At 42.7% G+C, this 23,873-nt stretch overlaps 1 protein-coding gene across 2 annotated transcripts in view; it reads left to right on the top strand.

The window, feature by feature from the left end:
• WDR13 (WD repeat domain 13) overlaps positions 1–23,873 on the top strand; it is a 71,471-nt gene that overhangs the window by 832 nt on the left and 46,766 nt on the right. The window contains exons 2-6 of one of the 2 annotated variants that reach the window (XM_069209571.1): positions 3,306–3,404; positions 6,063–6,300; positions 15,946–16,055; positions 16,829–16,959; positions 17,959–18,266. In XM_069209571.1, coding sequence (XP_069065672.1) covers positions 3,306–3,404; positions 6,063–6,300; positions 15,946–16,055; positions 16,829–16,959; positions 17,959–18,266 — 886 coding nt within the window. Of the gene's footprint in view, positions 1–3,305; positions 3,405–6,062; positions 6,310–15,945; positions 16,056–16,828; positions 16,960–17,958; positions 18,267–23,873 lie in introns of both variants that reach the window. The other variant, XM_069209570.1, reaches the window with a different exon arrangement.

The following is a 23,873-nucleotide window of genomic DNA, read 5'->3' as shown; positions in this document are numbered from 1 at the left end:
GAAGATTTTGTTAATAGAGATTTTAGGTTCAGTTTGCGTATGTTACTGAGGCGGAGCCCTCAAACTAGATCTGTCTATCCGATCACTGAGAAGCACAGTCATTTTAGAGCGATCTAATATCATGATATTGAAGTAAACGTTTTTGTTGAGAGAATAAACTCACAGACACTAAAACGGAGACAATATTATTTCAGCTAAGGGTATAAGTATTTGTGAACAGCCTTCTAATCTGGTTACAGAAAGTGGCATAGTTATGAATTATATTTTATTAAGTAGTTAAAGAAATGGCATGGGATGTTTGGGATATCTGTGTTGTCAGTAAAAGTATCTCGGTGATATCACAGTTGATTTGGGTGTTCTGGTGGGTAAAGCTGTAGATTGGATGTAAATGTGTTCAGCTATGACCTGGTAACAGAGAGTAGAATATTGGTATTTTTTTTATTTAGTTGTCCTTTGGGAATTGAAGGTAACGGGGAGGCTCTGATGTGGGGTGGGAGTCCACTCTTTAGGAACAATGCAAGAGACTGCCTGTCCTCCTAATGTGGTTCTGTATATGCGTGGAATATGTCTGAGTGGGAGTCTTGTGGAGCGGAGGTGTCTGGGTGGTTGGTGGGAGGAGACACAACTGCTCAGTTTAGTGAGACCTGAGTTGTATAGTGCCTTGAATGTGCGTGTGAGGAGTTTGAGTTGAGTGCATTTGTGTATCAGGAGCCCGTACGTTCCCTGAGATGGTGGTGTGATGTGAGTTATGTGTGGGAGGTTGAGGATGAGTCTGACTACAAAGTTCCAGATGGTTTGTAGCCATCTAGTGAGTTGCTTTTTAATCCCTATGCAGAGGGTGTTCCCATAGTCCAACTTGCTGGTGACTAGGGTATGAGTGACAGTTTTTCTAGTGGTGCGTGGAGCCATTGAAATATCCTTCTCAGCATCTACAGGGTGTGGAAGCAAGATGCAGTGACAGCCAGTTTGCTGTTGATGAATATTTCGAGATTCCTGGCATGGGTTCTGAGTATGGGTCTGAGTTTGGCCGGCCACCAGTTGGAGCCCCAAGTGAGGTGTTTTTCCCAAATCACTACTTGTGTCTTGGTGTTGAGCTTGAGACAGTTGGCTTTCATCCAGTTAGCCACTTCAGTCATGAAGGCAGTGAACTTGTTTCTTGTATTGGGGGTCTTGTCTGAGATGAAGAGTATGAGTTGTGTGTTGTCTGCGTAGAAGAGGATATTTATATTGTGTGCTCAGATGACTTTGGCCAGAATACAGCAGATCCAGCGGACACTGGGACTTTGGATGGCAATCTTGTGCAGGCACCTGAAGAGGATGGGTCGTGAGACATGTCCTATGCTGCAGAGAAGTCCAGGACAATGAGGCAGCTGTGTCTTCTGTCAAGGATCATGCAGCTGCCTGTGGAAGCAATGAGTGCTGTTTCTGTACTGTGGCTGGGCCTGAATCTGGACTCTGTGTTGTCGAGGATCTGGTGGTTGCTGAGGCGTTGGTTGATACTATAATTTGTACTCAGTCTATGTTACTTAATCTATAGTGACACCCTAGGTCACAAATAAAGAGGGCATGAGCAACTGACTTCCCTCTTAGATCACGAGTAGCATCGTTATCATGGCAGTGGCTGAGGGGCATGAAAGTTCATGATTAGAATCACTTCTAACAACTGTCACACAATACAATGGTATCGTTTATTATACTCAAATGAGTTGCAATTGCCCCTTTATAAAGAAATATACTGTTTTGAACTTTAAAATATCTTAATCATATATGCACTGGACACTATTAGCCAAGCAAGAAGAAACCCCTCGCTTCTCTTCCCCGTGAACTTCTACATGTCAGACTGGGATGGCCTGCCAAGGGCCTGGTTGAGGAGGTGATTGGACAAGAGTGCTGGTGGCTAAGGGATTTAGGACGCTTCAGGGAGGAAAGTAATGGACAAGAGGCTCTATCAATATGAGATTTTTCATGGTTTTGGTGGGTAAAGGGATTGGACAAGAGTATCAGTTGAGTAGGGATCATATAAGGTTACAGCAAGGAAGGTGATTGGACAAATCTCACATATGTTGAGCTTTTGAGAAAATATATATGACTACTTCCAAACCGCAGACAATTCTGACACCTGAAAAAAGTAACATCTAAGCACTGCAGTCCAGACTGTCTGCACCTCTAGAAGCATATGGATTCCCCATGCATACCCAGGTGTACAGTCCATTGGCTTTGCTCTTGTAGATGCTGTTCTGGAAATGTAGGCAAGCCATCATTGGACAAATGTTTCTAAGGGCCACTGTGATTGGTGACGCACCTCAAGGTGCGGCTCAGATAAGAAGCACATTTGTAATACTTAGATTGGCCACATACCTCTATGCCCATCTTTAGTTGGAAGCATTTAGGAACTACACTAATTGATGGCTCTCTTAGGTTCTGTTCTTGGTAAAGTTGGCTGAACTCACTTTGGAGGTTTGTGCAGCAATGCTAGTCTCCATTTTTCAGGATTAATTTCACTAGATCATTGAAGATGTTACATATGGCAATGGATATGCACAGTTCCTTTGTGATGCAGTTTTTGAGTAGATGAACAAGAGTATGGGCCCTTTATGAGTTATCAGTTACGGTTTATGAGTCTTGTTGTGGATTGTGAAGCATTTACTTTATGAGTTAAGACGGTTATGTTGTTTTGTTTTTGAATGGATTTTGCCCTGAAGAAGCAGATATTCTGCAAAACACGAGTTGGCAATTGCAATGGATGGCAACTTCAGCTACGTCTCGTTGATGGATCAATTATGGCAACTATAATCCATATGTGATGTACATGCTATGAACGTTGGAGATGTAATTATGATGTACATGTAATGAATATTATAGGTGCATTTTACTGCTGAAAATGTTATGTGGGAAACAATTTTCATGATCAGATAGATTATAGACATAGTGATTTGTCTTGTCTTTTTGATACAATGAATTTGCATTAACTGAATAATATAACAATTCTTTTTCAATGATTTGATATTTGTGGTGTATTTATTTTGTTTTTGTGTAAATGTTTGTAGTATTGAGTTTTTTCTCCCCACAATTCTGCGACATCTTGGTAAAGGCATACCTATTGCTCTGCTAGGATTGACTGGGTACCTGTAAGCGCTACTTTGAAAGGTCCCTCTGCTGGTGATGATGTGATCCCCAACTACACAGTCTACTGTTCTGTTGCTGTTTTCTTGACAGAGGTTGTTGAGCCATTACATTTAGTGTACTTGAGGATGTCTTGGCTGTTGTACCTTACCACCATGTCCATTGTGTTGCACATATACCAGGCCCCACGTGTACGCTGAAGCACTGAAAAGGAGGAGAAGGTGGCTGTGGAGCCTGGGGATGGCCGCAGTGTGGCAGCAGGTGCTGGCTGTGGATGCAAGGTAAGAGGAAAGCAGAAATAGAATGGCAGTCTGGATGGAGAAGGGTTTGCAAAGAGTCAAGGTGTTCCTTCTTGAAGTACAGGGAGTGCAGAATTATTAGGCAAGTTGTATTTTTGAGGATTAATTTTATTATTGAACAACAACCATGTTCTCAATGAACCCAAAAAACTCATTAATATCAAAGCTGAATATTTTTGGAAGTAGTTTTTAGTTTGTTTTTAGTTTTAGCTATGTTAGGGGGATATCTGTGTGTGCAGGTGACTGTTACTGTGCATAATTATTAGGCAACTTAACAAAAAAATATATATACCCATTTCAATTATTTATTATTACCAGTGAAACCAATATAACATCTCAACATTCACAAATATACATTTCTGACATTCAAAAACAAAACAAAAACAAATCAGTGACCAATATAGCCACCTTTCTTTGCAAGGACACTCAAAAGCCTGCCATCCATGGATTCTGTCAGTGTTTTGATCTGTTCACCATCAACATTGCGTGCAGCAGCAACCACAGCCTCCCAGACACTGTTCAGAGAGGTGTACTGTTTTCCCTCCTTGTAAATCTCACATTTGATGATGGACCACAGGTTCTCAATGGGGTTCAGATCAGGTGAACAAGGAGGCCATGTCATTAGATTTCCTTCTTTTATACCCTTTCTTGCCAGCCACGCTGTGGAGTACTTGGACGCGTGTGATGGAGCATTGTCCTGCATGAAAATCATGTTTTTCTTGAAGGATGCAGACTTCTTCCTGTACCACTGCTTGAAGAAGGTGTCTTCCAGGAACTGGCAGTAGGACTGGGAGTTGAGCTTGACTCCATCCTCAACCCGAAAAGGCCCCACAAGCTCATCTTTGATGATACCAGCCCAAACCAGTACTCCACCTCCACCTTGCTGGCGTCTGAGTCGGACTGGAGCTCTCTGCCCTTTACCAATCCAGCCACGGGCCCATCCATCTGGCCCATCAAGACTCACTCTCATTTCATCAGTCCATAAAACCTTAGAAAAATCAGTCTTGAGATATTTCTTGGCCCAGTCTTGACGTTTCAGCTTGTGTGTCTTGTTCAGTGGTGGTCGTCTTTCAGCCTTTCTTACCTCAGCCATGTCTCTGAGTATTGCACACCTTGTGCTTTTGGGCACTCCAGTGATGTTGCAGCTCTGAAATATGGCCAAACTGGTGGCAAGTGGCATTGTGGCAGCTGCACGCTTGACTTTTCTCAGTTCATGGGCAGTTATTTTGCGCCTTGGTTTTTCCACACGCTTCTTGCGACCCTGTTGACTATTTTGAATGAAACGCTTGATTGTTCGATGATCACGCTTCAGAAGCTTTGCAATTTTAAGAGTGCTGCATCCCTCTGCAAGATATCTCACTATTTTTGACTTTTCTGAGCCTGTCAAGTCCTTCTTTTGACCCATTTTGCCAAAGGAAAGGAAGTTGCCTAATAATTATGCACACCTGATATAGGGTGTTGATGTCATTAGACCACACCCCTTCTCATTACAGAGATGCACATCACCTAATATGCTTAATTGGTAGTAGGCTTTCGAGCCTATACAGCTTGGAGTAAGACAACATGCATAAAGAGGATGATGTGGTCAAAATACTCATTTGCCTAATAATTCTGCACTCCCTGTATATTGGTATCCATGCACTATTTCCGCCTCATCAAGAAATTACTTAATCTTAAAATCGTGTCCTGTCGATAGAATTATTAGCCAACAAATAGTTGATTAAAGAACCTACACTTGCTGCTTCTCAATGCTGAACCATAATTGATCACTCCATTCTAGCCGCTAAACGTTTCTGCTTAGTGGCCAATCTCTAGTCCCAAGCATACAGATCAGGCCTTGTGTTTGAGAGTAACTAAAGCTCTGCAAACAATACACAGCTTATGTTGAGTTCTCTCTTGATCTCTCTATGTGCCACAATGACTCACTAGTAATAGTGTGCCTCTACATACCCGTAAGGTGGCACTGGGTGTTTTATAAAAGGGTTGTCGCCTCCCCTGCCCTCTAGATTACTTTATACAAGGCTCGTTCTTAGCTTGTTAGTGAGTTTCTCTTTGAGGGGAGGTTACTGCTCGGGCTGTACCGTTGGGTACACTTGTGCATGCCTGTATGTGTATGTCTGCCACTGCTGCTTTCTTGTTCTCTTCTTTATGTTTGTGAAAGAAGCTTATTGTGCTGCTTCAGTATGTTTTTTTTGTAATAGAGGCTCGTCACTGCTGGGTTTGACATACATTTTCTGTGTCAGTGAGTGGCTGCTGCTACAGATGCCTTTTCAGATGCTTTTCCTACATGTGTGTTTTATAACCTATACTGTTTTTGTTCTTTCTGCAAGAAGCTTATTCTTCTGCCTTTGGTTGTCTGTGTTTGCTGTGTGTGAGGAAGGCTGCCCTGTTGCTGTGTAGGCTGTACCTATACGGAGGATGCATGGAGGACTTTAGTTTCTATTGCTCAATCTGGTTCCTTTGACCATCACTTGGCACACACAAACGTCTAGATCTGCAATGTATGCAGGACAGTGCCCTTGACAGAATTTTAGTCGCACAGCTGATGCTTTGCCTTCAAGTTATTCTTCTTGGGCTCCTCAAGAGATCCCAGTGATTCATGCTGTTAGTTGTTTCTTTCATCTATCCCTGTTCCTGCAGATACAACGCCTACCGCACTCCAAACTACCCGCAATTTCGCACGCAGTACATCCGGCGACGCAGCCAGCTCCTGCGGGAGAATGCCAAGGCTGGCTATGACCCACTGGTCCGTAGGCAGTACCTGAAGCTGCGGGCACAGCTCCTGGCACAACGCTACGGCCCCTTGTCTGAACAGAGCAGCTTCAGGGCCTACAGCAACAGCATCCGCAGCAGCCGCACCACTCTGGACCGCATGGAGGTAATCGAGGTGGGCCCATTCCTTTATTACGTATGCATGTTGGTGGTGGATCTTACAAGGTTGTGGTCTTGTTGTAAGTGTTTCATTATCTTCTCTCGTTTGGTGGAGGATTTTTGTTTGCTAGTGGTATATTCAGACCCATCCTCTATCTCAAGGCTGAGGTGTGCTTAATTTGCTCATCTCTGTGTGATGCTTTCCTAGCAAAAGGACTGAAAGTGATGCAGTGTCCTCTATGAGGGAGGGATGCACTGCTTTTCCTCCGCTACATACAAAGACTGCTGATTTAGTGTTTACTGAAGGTAAAAAAGCAGCTCTTGTGTCCTACCGTATTGGTCTCCTCCAAATACCGTGGCTGTACTGGTGCCACCCACTAAAAAATTGGGTACAGTAGAGTGATGTTCTCTTATAGGTGCGGTCTACAGAGGTTGCCTCTCCAGAGATCTGTTGTCTCTAGGAGATCACCACCTGAAGTCTTTGTCACTTCCTGGCAGTATGGTGCTCTTTTGCTTTTAATTGCTAGTTGTGTATTCTTGGCCAAAATGCATACGTGGGTTTGATGAGGTTTGCCCTTCAAACCGTTAGTGCTCCAACATCCTCATCCCGGGCAGCAATAGGAGGGCATTTGACTGGAAGTTCTGTCTTTCTGCCAGTAGATGTGAGGTTCACCCAAGCAGCCAACATAGCAAAGGTGGCAGGGTTTTACCTTCAACTCTTCAGTTAAGTTAGGGAGGAGATTATTAGATGAGGGGTAGGATGTAGTATGCAGAAGGAACAATGAAGAAACTGTATCTCACATAATACCAATGCTTAATTTGTGCTTGTTGTTTCCGGTGCTGAGCACCGGCACTTATTTTGAGGGCCGGGGCTTAATCTTCTGCCTCAAGCATTTGCTGCGAGCAAAAGACACAGATGGGAACGACGGAGAAAGCGAAAAACGAAAAAGTGTCCCAAAGGGAGAAAGCAGAAAGCTGCCAGAGTGAGCTGAGGGGCAGGGAGTGGCTGTAAATGGATTGAAGAGGCCCGAGATGGCTTCAGGATTATGCTGCCTCAGTATTCTGTGCTTGCACATTTAAATGCAGCACCTGTGTGTTTATAAGAGGAGGGCTTTGGGCACTGGCACGTTTTAAGCACTGCGTAATACTGTTTTGTTTTTATATTCAGGGAAATGTTACATCTACCTGGTTATATAGCGAGTTGTTGCTGTTGGAAATGGTGTGTGGTCAGAGGAAACAACAACAGGGCTCTGTGATGGAAAATGTGTGCATTTATTTCAAAATACGCATATGATTACTAGCCGAATGCATTCATGTATAACTTAATTTGAAGTATAGGCATTTGATACTGTTTGTACAGAGGTTAGTTATTAATCAAACCAGATGTGAAATGAATACATCTATAACCTGCACAGGTCCTAAACAAATGTAAAAAATATTGTGGTGTGGGAAAAGTGACTTTTTTTGTGAGTTCTGGAAGGCAAGGACATAGGTGTTATTTGGCATATCCACCAAGGAGCCAAGAGCCTGGAGTAAATAATACCTGGCTTTAGTGCAGTGGTTCTTAACCTGTGGACCAAGGACCCCTGGTGATCCACGAGGCCTACTCAGAAGGTCTGCGTCTGTTTTGCAGAATTAAATAATATTAAAAATAATCAATTAAAATTAATAAAATATATACAAATAAAGAAGCAACACTGAAAATGTGAATGATTATAAAGTATTTAAATATTTGAACATTTGTTTGGTAGATACTTGTATTTATCTTTTTTTGTACTGTTTGAGGTTCATATCATAGAAATTGTTTATGCCCGGGGGTCCGCGGCTTCCAGTAATGACACACAGGGTCCCCAAATTTCTGTAATTACTCTGTGGGGTCTACAGAACTCAAGACTGTTAAGAGCTGCTTCTTTAGGGTACTAATTGTAAAGACATACACGTCTAGGGCAAACATTCTCTCTGTTGTGAAGGTTATATTGATTTATCATTTTATTGGCTTGTTTCTTCAGCCTTTCAACAGATGAATAAGAATGAAGTCCGAAGGGTAAACTGTGAAGAAGGCACTGGTATATGATGTTATTCTTTTTGATGCCCTCTGTGGCATTACATTCTTGCTAGCATATTGCACATGAGTAGTAGTTGTGGCATTATTGAACTAGAATAAACTGTTCAGATGATGGTGTGAAAGGTCCTAAAAGCGCAGCTCAACCAGTGCCATTTTCTTCAGAAACAGGATGCTACGAACATGATTTCCAAAAGTGTCGTCAGGAACAGTTGCATATGAAGCTCCTCAAAATTGCCCACATTTGTTATTCATTGGTAGAACACCATTACTCTCACTGATCCTCCTAGGAGGATCCATCCCTCATTGTTAAAAAAAATAATGTTTTTTAGGAAATCTGAAATTCCCAATGGGGCCCTGCCAGCAGTTGAAATGCATAAACACAGTATGGGAAACTGTGATCCTGACTGTAATTGGGGAAGGGTCAATGAGTGTTGTGGTGGGGTCAAAGACATGGCTAAAAAGAACAAAATATTCTGTAACTTTTTTGTTTCACTTTCAGTTAACTACATATAAAATAACACACACCCTAAAAGAATATTAAATGCAGGTTGAACTAATCAGTGGGAAATGCACTCTTTTACTTTATGAGCGCAGAACTGCTTACCACAATCACTGCAGATGTCTGTGTGTCTAGCAAGAGAGTCAGAAAAGTGGAACCTGTTTGGCGTCATGGGGAATAGTGACTTGCATATCTGTAGTGCTGCAAGTCCCCAGCCTGTGACATAAATCACTGAGAGAATGGAAATCATTGTTGTAAAACTGTATTAACACACATTATCAGGTTGCCTGCTACAAAATAGATTTAAGTGAGCAGGTGAAAGTCCTCCAGGTTTTGCAGGTGAAAATCTAAATACAGAACAGAATGCACCAGCTGAGTTTTCTCCACCCTACTATCCATATAATGAAAGAAATTCAGCCCTTAATGTTCAAGATAAAATAAGTGCTTTCAAAATGTATATTTTAGCAATATGCAGTCAAACAGTACCATTTGGAAACTTTTTGTATATGTGTCCGTTGAAAGGATGTATTCTATACCTCAACTGGAACATCCCTTATTACCTCCCAAAAATAATAAATCTGTCACCATGAACCTTCAAGTGACCAGATCAGTGAAGGCCTACACTGACTCCCAAGCAGCCATTACACTTGCAGTTCAACCCATTGCATGCTTTTTCAATATTTCAAGGTAGAAGGCCCCACAGTACGAAGGCTTGTTTCTCTTTTAGCTCTCTGTTGCTCCCTCAGATTCGCAGCATGGAAACCCCTTCCCTTCGCTTCCAGCCATTAGCAGCTCGAATCTCTCATTAACCGTTCACGGATGATTGTTTTTTAATTAAAAAGTTTGGAACTGTTTCTGTAAAATTAAAAAAAGAAGAGGCTCTTGTTTCCCATATATCATGCCCAATTCAACCCCTAGGGCCTTGGGATTTCCATGTAATATGATGCCCTTCCGTGGTAACCTGAGGTAGGGTCATTTGAAAGGATCCTCTTCACAAATTTGAAAAGTTAAGTCAAGTGGAAATAGAATCAAACAAGCAAGAGTCTTTTGGTGGTGAACTATTGAGGAAATGAGAGAGGTGTTATTAACGACTGATCAGCATGCGTTACCATCTTCTCTAGCACCAATACCCAAACAGCAGTGTTTGCACACATTGTTATCTAACCACCAGGGAGGTGCTTTGCAAATTTCTGCAAGTTTGATATTATTAAGAGTGCCTCAGTAGCAGTTTTGCCTCTAATAGAATGGCTCCTGAGGCAACCTTGCTGGGGATGACAGACGGTTTAGCAACAACATGTAATTTCAAGTCTCATGCCACCTGAGTGAACCGTGTTTGCAAACATCTATACTAATATCTGGAGAACTGTATGACAACAGGCCTCTTGCTCAAGTCAGATGGCAAGCCTCTTTATTAACTAAAAAATAATTTGTTATTGAAACAATGCAATTTGTACGGAGGAGAAAAATAGTCAAATTAACGTGAATTTAAGAAACTATGAAAAAAATCAACATTGTTTCTTAAAACAAGTTTTTTTTTTTTAGGATATACGAATTTGTACCTATTATCTGGCTGGTCTAACAGCTGTAATTGAAGCAACTGTCTTAGTAACGTATGTTGCAACTTCCCATGAGCTCAGAACGAGTTCAATGGAATTTTGAAATCTAAATATTAAGCTTGAAAGTACGACCAACTTGACAAAAGATGGACTTTTATATTTAAGATAGTTAAAATCTTTGACTATTTAGGTCTTGAAAGCGGGCAGAATGTGCTGTGATATAGAGATGCAAAAATTCCGACTTGGGTATGTGCAGCAAAAGGGGTGCAGCTGATTCGAGTGGACACTGGATAGCACCTTATTCTTTGAAAAAAGATACAGTAGAAAAATCTTTGAACTTGAAACCACAGTATTTGCTTGTAGGTGGTCTACCAGCAATTCCAGGTCTTCTTTTTGAAGATTGCTGTGTCTGTGTTGTGTAGCCTAACAAGTCAGCCTGTTTCATCGGTGATGATGGATTACATGGGAGTACTGTGATCTATTTATATTTTTGGACTGGTGATGAGAATCATGTTTGTGTTGGGATTCACAGACCTCTGTACCACACTGGCAATTTATGGGCGAGGAAGAAAATCCTAAATGCAACTTTTCACAAAATTTAAAGGGCAGTTACCAGAGATATCTGCACTTTTTTAAGCTGCTTGTCCTGTGCCTGTTTACATGGGGGTTTCTGCCTACAGCAGGTTAACCATGCATGAAAACATCCCTGCCTGGGTGTCATGATTGTAATGCCTGTAATTATTAACTGTACTTGGCCAGAGTCATTTTTTTTTTTTTTTCTGGACTCCAAAGACCTCCAGATGTGTTCAATTTCTGGACTCCTAAGACCTCCAGATGTGTTCAATTTCTGGACTCCTAAGACCTCCAGATGTGTTCAATTTCTGGACTCCTAATAACATATCTAACTGGAGCAATCACCCTTTTTTACACTTGGTTAGTCAATGTCCATGTACATTAGCCTCCTCACTGTACAGATCTAAAGAATGCAGGCAAGACTTACTCAACCGGAAAAAAGGCGACCAAATTAGATTGTGAATAGAATAGACTTCACTTGATGACTGGCAAAGAAAATTTGATTTTAAGAGTTCGGATTTCCGCTTTCAGTTAAAACCAATTCGAACCAGTAAAACACAAAGGACTGGAATATTTGCTTCCTAGTAGAAGCTGAAAACCACAATGTTTTTGCTTAATTTTACTGTTTCAGCTCTGCCTAGTGTCAAAGCAGGAATTGTGCAGCCTCTCTGACCTTGGCACTCCAATTAATATGGCCTTTTGACCACCCCGCGAGATCCCCTAGGTCCTTTGGTCTCTCTGAAGCTACTTCCGCTCCCCTTCGGTAGCATGTCAGACCTCATATGGCTTCAGCTCACTATTTCTTTCTCGTTGTGCAGATGGGAGCAGATTCACAGCTGAGCTATGAGCAGGGTCTCTGACCAGGCAGGAAGACACCCCCATGACATCACCCTCTTTCACGGAGAGCGGGAAAGAGCTTTGCTTTCTGAAAGCTCAGATCTCAGGATGGTGGCTTCAAAGATTACTGTGCATAAGAGTGCCCTCAGAATCCATGACCTCCCATAAAGTACTCTACCCAACACTCCTAGGACCACATCATAAACATCTTCGACAACCTGGCTGCGGTCCTGAAGGGTTTATGGTCTGTATTTTCTGATGCTGTGCTGCGTCCAGCACATAATTCAACTCAGAAAATGAGTTACTGTTTGAAATGCAAGTCAATGCAGCCCAGAAACATGAATAGGAAACTGCTGCCCTGTTCCCTACCATGTGCTGCAGACAGCGCAATTTTAGCTAGAACGGGTGCATGGACCTGCTCTGAGCTTGTATATTATAGTGGAATGTGTTCACGGTACAGCCTTAGGAACCCCAAATTCAACTTTCATTCCTACCGTCTGTATGTAAAAATGAAACTTTAAACTTATAGTGCCGAAATTGGGCCTGACAGTCAACAAAATCACCTTTACAAACCACAGTCCCCAAAATTAAATGAAGCATATTAATCTGTGCCTGCTCTTTCTTCCAAGATGGAAAATGCACTATGGGTCAAGAGCATTACATTTAGGTTGAGTGGGTTATGTAAGTCACTAGACCTGCAGGTCTGGCATTTTTATGATTTTTCGAGTCCCAATACCAAGTTTCTTAATCCTATGCAGCATGCATTGCTCCCCAATGTAGAGGGCAACGTTTTGGCCTCCCAAACAATGTGAAGGCCCATCTGCAAACTCTTGAGGATTGCTAATTTACTATGCCTGGTTCTCATGTCTACAGCAGTTCTGCCTAGTTCCTATCACCCATAAAGGGGCTCACAAGAAGGGCAGAGACATCTGGACCTCAATTATGAGGGTTGAAGTTGTTTCCTACTGATGTCTTGGAACTAGGCCTATGATGGCGCAAGTACACCCACGTTCCTCACTTCACTATCAGGTGCAGAAGGAGAGCAGTCACAGGCTTATCAATTAGGTAGTTTGCGTTTCTCTATCTCAGCACTCCATAATTAACCAAGAGACACAATAACTCCAGTGTCCAGCCAGGAGCTTGTCTTTTCAGAAAAAGAAAGTAATAATACTACTCATTTAAATGTAACATGCAAGGTTAGTGACCCTGGGATGCGATTCTTCTTCAGGGCGGTACATCCAATCTGATTCCTTTATCAGATTCCTTTATTAATCTCTACTGAGTGGCCCTTGTGTTGCTCGTTTCTTCTCCTCTGGGAATTCTAGTGCAGGTGCTGTCTGACCTCTTTCATGGTCAAAGGCCCAAGATGATCCCAACAGGTGCAGCCCCATCTGGGCCTACAGTGATCAGAGGAGTTGCGGCCCCACTGGGGTCTGTGATGGTTACAGCAGTTACTGTTCCTGCTAAGAACTTAGGTGAGAGACCACAGTGTTTGCTTTGACACATGTCCCTCCTAGCTTGCGCACTGCAACTGTCTTGGGGGCAAGGGAAAATTTGGGCCTCTCTCCTCCTGGACAGTCTTGGTTCCAGCATGGCCAGGTAGGCTTTTTTCTCTTTGTGCGGAGGCACACAGGTATCTAAATGCCTCAAGCATATGCACAGCTCCTGCAGTAGAGAGTGCATGATTTAGGTGATGCCCCCTCATCTCAGGGAGATTGTCTGTCAAGTAGACACTGGCCCTCATTGCACAGCAGTCTTTTTAGTATTATGTGGAGCACTTCCTTCCCTGAACATAAAGGACTTGGAACTGGAACACAGTGTGGTGGGTTGGGTCCATGTTTATCGAAAACTTATAGACCAGGGATGTGGCTCTAATTCGTCAAGCTGCAGAACTGTTTTGGATGGGTCCTTCTTTCCAGTGTCCTCCTCAAGCTGCTGTCTAGGCGCAACCTTTGTGTAGAGTGATGCCTCTCACAGCAGGTAGCCCTGATGCAGTCTGCAACCCAGAGCACCCACCACAATGGCACAGTGAGGTGTGAGGTTTCTGCATGTGCCTGGAATCCGCCCAACTGAAGAGGAATCACAAATAGACAAAAGAGACAGGCCTCACCCAGAAACTTCTCCACCTCTTGTGAAAGAAACTGCAGTTTAAGAGGTCTAAGGCTCCTTGCATACGAGGCCTCTTAAAATTTCCAAAGACAGCACTGTCTCCATTCTCCTCACATCAGTGTCTGGTTCTCCTCTCTCTAGCTACCTAAATGTATCCAATACACTTCCAATGTCTGAGAGCACAGTCTTCCGCCTCCATGTTGTGTTATGGCAGGGACATCCAAAATAGATCAAGTGGCCTTCCTCACACACAGCTTATCACAACATCTTTCACGCACTACACATGCATTCAACATACACACTGGTACAGAATGAGGTTCTCGTCATACACATAATATCAGAACTTTACTTAATTTGACCTGTAGGCCTCACTCCAATCCTGACACACAGAATACAGACTAATCTAAAAATACAGTATGCTTTCACTATGGCTTTATGTTATATACCCAGGATAAGGACAATAGTGGCATATTAAGGGCATGCTTGGTGCCACCTCTGTGAGTCATGGGAGAGGTCTAGGACATCACATTGTAAGGGACAGACCTAGGCTTCTGCACACACGCTTAGACTGGCAATGATGTCAGAGCCAAATTAAAAGTCAGGATACAAGTCAAACTAAAAGTCAGAATACAAGTTAGTCATTTAGATGGGCACTCAGGGCAGGGGGAGAAGCCTGTATGCCTTGCATGGGATATTCCTAAACCAGCAGTGTGTCAGGCCGCAGTGGCATTCAGCTCTAAGCTTTCCATGGCACCAGTATCGTTTACAACTGAAGAAAACCGGCAGGCTGGCTTGACCACTTCTGACACACACCATCTTGGCAGACTGCGACGTTACCACAACAGTCTCCTCACCCATCATGATTTCCCCACCTGTCACCTCTTGGTAGTCTCACTTTCGTGCTCTCAGGTACTTTTGAAGATATCAGTGTACTCCAAACTTGGGTTGTGTATGTCCATTGGCACAGGCACAAAGCCATGAAGGGCGCCTGTTGGCAGCCCTAGGTTGGGAGACTGACCCAATGATGTGCATGTTGGAGATTTGCTATTTTAGTGATCATAGAGCATAAAGCATAAGATCATAGAGCATAAAGTAACACTAGTCTCTTAATGGTAAATGCAAGGAGGAGCCAATCATTTTGGGAAGGTTGACTCAATGTCCAACGCTAGGGTGTGAAAGAAATGATGTTTGCTGTCAGTGGTTTTAAAATTATTAAAATTGTTTAATTTCTGTGCACACTAAGGGGGTTATTACAACTTTGGAGGAGGTGTTAATCCGTTCCAAAAGTGACGGTAAAGTGACGGATATACCACCAGCCGTATTACGAGTTCCATAGGATATAATGGACTCGTAATACGGCTGGTGGTATATCCATCACTTTACCGTCACTTTTGGGACAGATTAACACCACCTCCAAAGTTGTAATAACCCCCTAAATCTTTATTCCTTGGATTGCTGGTTGTCCATCCTCTGAAGTCACGACAAGTTTGGTGGTCAGCTGCTATCTGTTAGATGGTCGTTTAGTGAACTTCCCAAAGCAAAAGCTTGTTTCAGAAAAGTAAACACTAATGACCTTCACACCGTGAGATGTGTCTTCTAGAATGTGGGGATCATTATTTGTTTCTCTCTCTCAGTGATCGCCAGGTTTTTAATTTTTCCTGGCAGTGATGGGCAGAAATAAAAATATATCAGACCGTCGGCTCTAAAGAGTCCAGGCGGGCTGATGTCCTTACTCTGACTGCCTCTTCTCGCTGGGGCCGTCAGAATAAATTTTGCGAAAGGAGAACCAGTGGGGCCCCAGCTGTCAGAAAACTTACCATCTGCCTAACTCAGAATAGAGCAGGCAGATCTACGGTTTGGATGACTGGTTCCTTCATAACATCTGTGACGATTAAGGGTCAGCTTTCTGTTAAGTTCACAGAACAAAAACGCATCTCCTGAAAACACTATGGAAAACCTAGCTCTCTCATGTGTTCCTGCTTCAGACTGACGTCTTTCTTATTGGCACTTTAGGACTTTGAGGAGGATCCCCGATCTCAGGGTGCCCGGGGGCATCGTCGCTCTGTCAGCCGGGGTTCATACCAGCTGCAAGCCCAGATGAACCGAGCTGTCTACGATGAGAGGTGAGGTGGTTCACTCTTGACCAGAGATCTAGGTGAAGAGAATCATGCTTAAGGCCTAGAAGGCGTTGACATATCCTATAAAATGTTTTTTTGTTTGATGTATGTTTACAGTGTCTCATTCACTCACAGAATCGTGATCTGATGAACTGCCTGCCTTCCTTTCTCCTTTTGTCATGCTAACTGCCTCAGCCATGTGCTGCGAGAGACCCTCTCTGCAAAGCACTAGCAATCAGCTTGTGGAATGTAGTTCATGTTCTATCCTGGGATTCTGGGTGAAGATTCTGAGATCCTGTGATCAGGAATGACTTGAAAACAAAGGGGCCGGAGGCACCTCTCCTAGGTACTTCCATTGGTGACAAACCTGGGTTTAGGATGCTCGTTAAGTACATCTCTTCGTCTGATACAACTGCGTCTGGATTTTGTGTGATTTCTTTGGCTTACTTGTGTAGTGTCTGTGTCCGGATTGTGTACGAGCTGTTTGAATGTTGTGTGTTTTTGCTAGTTTTTTGTGAAACTCATTCTTCCATTTCGGTGGGTTATTTTTCCTTAATGAGTTTGAACTATCTGGATCCATGACTATACCCACCTCTGATGGTTTTTACTTGTCTGAATCAATTACTATGTCTCTCCAGGGTGTTTTCACCATGTGTCCCCTCTGGTTTGCCTGTCTGTTCAATCAGTGTGTGAATAAAGTTCCATATTGCTTACTTCCCCCTTTTGGTGATTCCTTTCTTTCTCACCCTGCCCTCTTGTCTTTCTCTCCCATGTGGCAGGCCATCAGGCAGTGTGGTGCCCACCTCCGTGGCAGAAGCCAGCCGGGCCATGGCTGGCGACACAACACTTAGTGAGAACTACGCTTTTGCCGGGATGTACCACATCTTTGATCAGCATGTGGATGAGGCAGGTCGGTGTTTGGGAACATGGATGACCTCATTGATGTGGCAGTCTGTAAAGTCTTGGGAGCAGAAATGGCCATGTTGAAGTGAGTGTGGTGTAAGTCCGAAATGACTTACAGTAGCATGCCACAACTGGAATTCACTATTTTCACAGTGTGTGCAGCTGGCACTCCTCTGTATGCTGCTCTTTGAAGTTTGCAAGGTCCAATCTAACACATTTCAACTTGCCCAACTTTCCCCCTCCCTACATTCCGGTCAGTGGATTTGGCAAGTCTTGTGACTTGTTTAGTTGCTGTCACAGGTAATATAGTAGCACCCTTAGCCATTAACAAGAGACTGACTTATTTCTGCAGTCATTGTGTGTAGACCACAGTACTTCTGGCCCCACGAAGGGGCTGTGTTTTCATAAACACCTCATTCTAGTTCACAAATGTTGAACATAATTACTTATTTTTCAGTCAACAAAATCGCTGATTCTTAAACCTGTCATCATTTTAAGGTGGTCTGTGATTTGAGTTTATTTCCATACTCTAGGTTCCTTAGGGAGTCGTGTGAAATGAACTTGTTGTCTCAGCACAGTTTCCAGTGATTTTCAGTCAAAAAACACAAACCCCCCTGAAGACACTAATCTCTCCTTGTCAGCTTTCCTTGTAGTTAGGTCAAAGGAGAATGGGGTCTTAAGTGCCCTGCTAACCCCTAGCATAGGGTGGAAGTGCATCAGTGGGCAGGGTGGATACAGTTTGTTCTGCGGGAGAGGCGGTGGTGTAGACAGCCAGAGGGTAACCTCCTTTACACATCTAGAAGGACAATGACTTGGCATAGATATTCTGGTTTATCGAGGGTAAATGTTGTGCAATTAGAATAACCCAGATCCTAACCCACGTTCCGATACACGACTTACTGCTCCCAGTGATGCTCTTTAGCTTAGCTCCATTTTTGCTTTGAATGCTTTGTCTGACGCTTGTACTTTTTCAGAAAGTTTAAAAACACTGCTCTTTCCTTACCAGTACCTAAGGTGCAGTTTGCAAACGATGACAAGCACCTGCTGGCCTGCTGCTCACTGGATGGCACCATCTCAGTCTGCCAGCTGGTGCCCACACCACCGGCTGTGGTGCGGGTGCTTCGTGGCCACGCTCGCGGGGTTACAGACTTTGCCTGGTCGCTGTCCAACGATGTGATCGTCTCCACTTCGCTTGATGCCACCATGCGGATCTGGGCCACCGAGGATGGCAAGTGCATCCGGGAGATCCCCGATCCAGATGGCTCTGAGCTGCTGTGTTGTACCTTTCAACCCATGAACAACAATCTGACAGTGGTGAGTGGAAAGTGTCCTTTAGGGAGAGATGGCATGGGGCTGTGCCTAATTTTGCCTAATGTTAAAGGAGCTGATCCCTGTGAATCTCAAGTATCATAGGTTGATTTTATGATGCCTGGTGTCCATGCGTGTGTGCGTCTCAGCAGTGGTCTTGTGCATAGACAAATTCCAGTTGTCTATGTCTGTTCATCTTCAGTTCCAGGACTGTGACCTTTTGAAGGGCATCACGGGACTGTTGTTTGTGGTTTTGAGCTGATTACCTGGTGCATGAAAGTGTACCTCTTTCCTACACCCTTCACAGAGGCAGCTGGTTTTGAGAAGGAGAACTAGCTTTGCATGTCACTGTAGTTGCCAGATTGAGCCTTATGTTTTCAATTTGCTTTCCAGTCACAATGACCTTGTAAGACATAGTTAAGGAAATTTTAGACCACAGAAATTTGTTGTGAATGGAAAAAAAAGCCATACGTGCACCCTAGGTGCTGAGATATGTGTTGGTTGTGGAAAACGTCCTGCTCTGGACCAGGGAGACAGTAGTCTTTACAGCAGGTGCAGTGACCCAGGGAACTGAGAAGACTACTGCAACACAATGTTGGCTGTCTTTAACTGTCCAGCAGGAAGCAAGGAGAAACATTTTCCTGGCTTGGACTAAGGTCTAAGACACCCTTACTGCCACTCTTCTACTAGGGACGAGTGCCATGGTGTCAACAGCGCATCTCATTGTTTAGTCATTATCAGAGGCAGCGCAGACGTATGTGACCATCTGAAGCTAGAGCAGTTAATGCATTGCTTGCCAGCCCCTAAAGATGTCTCTGTCCACCTCAATGGAACAATTAGAAGTAAAAAGAGTGTCCAAACATTTTAGGCAATCTATGGGTCCTTGTGTACTATCCAAGTGCTATATGTTACAGGATACTTGTCATCACTCTTGGTCTTTCCTGTAGCTATCATGGCAGTCAGTGATCTACTGAGAGCTCGAATGAAGGAAGCCGACCGAATGTACCACATCAGGTTCTTGAAGTCATATATACATGTTTACATTTTTTATTTCACTTTGTTTCATGGCTCCCTTAAGTGGCTTAGTACTGGCACACTGGGTCAGCACTAATAATTATCCCCAGCCATGACTGTGGCAAGAGACATGAATATAAAATGCCGCTGATGGTGTGATACATGTTTTCCCCACTGTTACTGTCTGTTATTCTTGGATATTCTGCAGCACTGCTCAGCACACTTCATGCAGTCAGGGCTAGAGATGACAAAGTTAAATATCTCAAAGTGTATGATTAACGTCTGGAAATCAGGTTGTCCAGTTGAGAGCCACATCACTTTCTATACTGCCATTATTGGGTCTTGGCCCATGCTTTATTATATCTCTGAAGTGATATGAAACAAAAGCCATTGTGCTATGGTACAATGTAGTCGTTGTTAATCTGGCAGTTTTTAACACCACCTATCTCTCAATCCTGCACCAAGCCTCCCCAAAACAGATTTGGCCTATTCCTAGTGTTTGCCAATCTTGATGGAGATTGCTAAGTAGTTAAAAGGAGGCAGGCGAAAATGCTTTGAAATTTGCCCATTTTTACATAGGAATCCTTTTCTCATGTGTTACTCAAAAAAGTGGGATGTCATGACATCGGAGCTTTATCCGCACGCGGGCCTTTTGTTGGAATGCTTAATGGCTGCTCAGTGGCTGTAGATGATATATGCCTACTTGGTGTATCACTGTATAATAGCAGCAAACCTCTAAAAACAGTGAAGGGATAACATTTAAAAAAGAGGACTTATTATTTGGTTTATATCACCATACAGCAATTCCCATGGTTTAAGTTGGAAATCCTCAGTGCCCTGAAAATCAACAGGTAGCCTACAAAGGCCGTCTCCTGCATAGTATGTTTCGCTACCCCCTTGACCAGGGTTTAGCTCCCCCATCCGAGCGGAACATTGTGTAGAGTGCTGTATCGCTGGGGCTAAGTAACACTGCCTACTATAGCTGCTGAATTTCTGAAAGTTTCCTATTTCTATATAGCACAATTTAATTAGTATTCACAAATATGTAATGTTTCCGGCTGTACAGGATCCCGGAACATATTTTATTAACGGAAAAACCTCTGTCCAAGAATATATATATTTATTTATTTATATATATATATATATATAAAAACTATTTTCTCTTTCTTTTACATATATCTCCAATTAGAATTTAAAAAAACATCTCTTTAATGAACTAGGCTAAAAACACCCTTTGAACTATCCAAGTTAAAATGAAAAAGTGCAAGAAATGGGCTTATGAGGGCAAAAGCTTCATTAAAAAGGGATGTTGTGCTATCAGTAAGCATCAGCATGCCATTCATCCAATGACAAACCGCTGTGTGCACGGAGAAGCAAAGAGAGTAAGATGGCTAGTTGGTACAGAGACCTACAATGTAGGATTGCCTCAATCTATTGTGCTCTGGTCACTCTGCTTTTCATTTTCTGTTTTTTTTTCATTTAAAAAAAAGGAGATTTGGACAAACTGTTTTATTTCGGGTGTTTGCACTTCTCAATTCTGCTGTAGTTAAGGTAATGGATTTTTTGTGTGTCTTAGGCCTTCTGTATATTAAAATCCTTGCTGGATGGATGTTTTAAGCATAGCTTGCTTTCCTGATAGTTGCACTGTTGAGGAGTGGAACACTTAGTGGTGCTAACTCATTGCACATAGGACAGAGCCAGACAGTAACCTCCGTTACACAGTTAGCACAAGTGACCTATGCTCAAAGCGTGGCATACTTAAGAAGCTGACTAGATCTGCCTCAGATGAATGGGCTATTCCCTTTTACTTGGAGCCCTGGACCTGCAGTAGGGATATGGTTCAATGCTTCCACTTCAGACCTTGTCTGGAAAGACTCCCAAAACCCCAAGAATAGCTCAGGATCTAGTTGCAGTTGCCCCTGTCGCTGGCAGCTCCATTCAGCATTCAAAGCTAATGCTACCCCTTACATGCTGAGGTTTTTCCAGCATCAGCCTTGAGTCCGTTATTATTTTCTTTTTAATGTTTTGGGCACTTCACATTTAAGCCTGCATGACTTTTCTTTCCCATGAAATGTATCCAAGCCAGATTCTCATATTTCTTTCCTACACATTTTCATGCATTATAAAGGAACCTAGAGTTTGTGGATTCCCTTGGAGGGAACCCAGAAAATTGCCAAAACAAACCGCAAATTTGTTTTTTTGTTGGAAAAATGGGGTTGGGGGGGGGGGGGGGGGAATGATGTGCAAGAAAGTGTATAGTTTTTTTCCTCAAATGACATCAAAAAAGCTTTGCTGTGCTAAGCCCATCATCTATCCTGCTTTCAGGAACATGCAGAGTTGTCGGAGTTGTTGGAGAAAACCAATTTTTCTACCACAGTTTTGCATTTTTCTAACTGGTAGTCCATGTGTCCTATTTTATGTGGTATGTGGTTTTAGCCAGATATGAAACCAACGGGTAAACCTAGATATATATGCATTTCTGTAAACCAGATAAAGTTCAGAATTCAGGACAGAGCCATTTGTGTGAACTATTCATGGTTTACTAAAATAAACTAATCATTGAAAAAAAAACCAGGAAAAAAGTAGCTGTCGGTGACAGTGTTTTCATCTGTAATTTTTAACCAGTTTACCAAAGTTACATACTGTTATGTCCATCAGACTCTTATTATTGTTAGGATATAAAGTTTTTGTTGGTTGTCCAAAGAATTGCGAGACTCGTAGCCAACAAATGAGATGCAGCTTGTCATGATTTTTCATTGTGTACCAGCAATGCAGCAATCAAATGGTAAAATCTAACGAGTGAAAAATTCATATGAAAGGACCCTAGGTATTTTTCTAAGAGTGTAGAAGTAACCGAGTTTAAGAAAATTTGGTATTTGTACACCTCTGAATTTGGGGTTACCCATATCTACCATATTATTGAAGATAATAGAGAGGAATACAGTTAGTAATAACAAATGTACCAGTATTTCTACCAATAAAAAACAGTACCCCCCACTTGAGGGGCTTGTCCCATTGACCGTGACATCAAAGGCAGGAAAACGAAACATGGAGACATCAAATTTTTGGCATAAAAACAACCCTTTATGGCAATGTGGTTAGCTGTGAAATGTGAGGACATCCTCAGCAGCTCCCAGGGAAACCTAGCAAACCCAGACATTTCAGAAAATTAGACTCCCAGAGGAGTCCTGGGTGGTGTGACTTGTGTGGATCCCACTGTCTATTCTTACCACCAATGCCCTGTAACACATACACCATGGCTAAAATCACACTTTTTCCAAACATAATTGTGGGGGAAAGTTCTGGAATCCACAAAATTCCTACCACCCAGTGTTTCACACTTCTTCTTCTAAAATCGATACCCCTCTTGTGCTGCTTCCCCAGCCACTGCAATAGCATAATCCCCAAAACAGAACATGGAGACATCCAGGACACGAGTCGAGGGTACAGGTACAGGTGTGTAGACAACGTCTACCCATTAGTTTCACAGGGTCATTGCGGTCTACCCTGCCACCAGTTTGGGCCCCACAGAAACTTGCTAAACTTGTCCCAGTGTCATTTTTAGACACCAGGACACATTTAGCAGCGCCTTCACGTTGTCTGCTTTTGTTGTGAGCAGCACGTACATGCGGCCAGGGGCTTATCAGATTCCATCTGGGCCCATAACAAAGGCCGAACCTAAGGGGACATCAGCCCCTTTTTGTTGGAGTATCCTGGCTGGGAGCTACCAGGGGCCTCACACCTAAATACAAAGGAGGGGAAATAAAGACACACTTCTCATCTTTCCCCGGTACTTAAGAAAGTCATGCTTTTCACTTTGTTCAGTCCCTGTTTATAGGAGATGTGCATGCACTGTAAGAATGTCAGGTGTGTTGGTCTGTACCAGTATTTACATAAATAACAATTTAAATACCACTATTTGGTTTATTTCTTTTATAGAGCTGTAGCGCTTCTCATCCCAGTGTAGGGTGTCAAAACATTTTACATCACACATACATATTATACATTGACCATGAATCATATGTTTGTCAATCAATGTACAGGATGTGTTACATGAGACAATGAGGCTTACAAGGTGTAGGAGTCACATGCCCTTCATAGCTCACTGTGACAATTTATGAAATGCAAGTGACAAAAGGATCTTTGTGTTAAAAGCAGTAAACTACTTACCCATTTACATAAAATACAAATCGGTTATCTTTGTGTTACATAATGTGCTTTGCTACTCTGAGTCAAAACTTGGACTACATAAAACACAGATCTCTCAAGCAAATATGTTAACCTCAAGAGTTATTTTACCATTTTCATTATTCCCTGAGATTTACTGAGCACACTAAGATCTCTGCAGAAGGTGCCTTAACCCCATAAGATATTTTCCAGTGCAAACTTTGCATACAAGAAGAAGAGATTTACTGCCGTGTTTCTTATTGTTGCCAATTCATTTTTGGCAGAGTTTAAAAAATAAATATAAAATTTGGGGCCCAGATTTTGTGTCGGTGTTGCGTCACATTTTTGGGCACAACCCTGATGCACAATTTAATTTGTTAAATATTGTAATGCGATCAAATGTACTCATGATAGACCTGCTAAACATATGTC

Source organism: Pleurodeles waltl, chromosome 10, assembly GCF_031143425.1.
Source record: "Pleurodeles waltl isolate 20211129_DDA chromosome 10, aPleWal1.hap1.20221129, whole genome shotgun sequence".
Taxonomy (NCBI): Eukaryota; Metazoa; Chordata; class Amphibia; order Caudata; family Salamandridae; genus Pleurodeles; species Pleurodeles waltl.
This window is presented reverse-complemented; position numbering and strand designations above follow the sequence as displayed.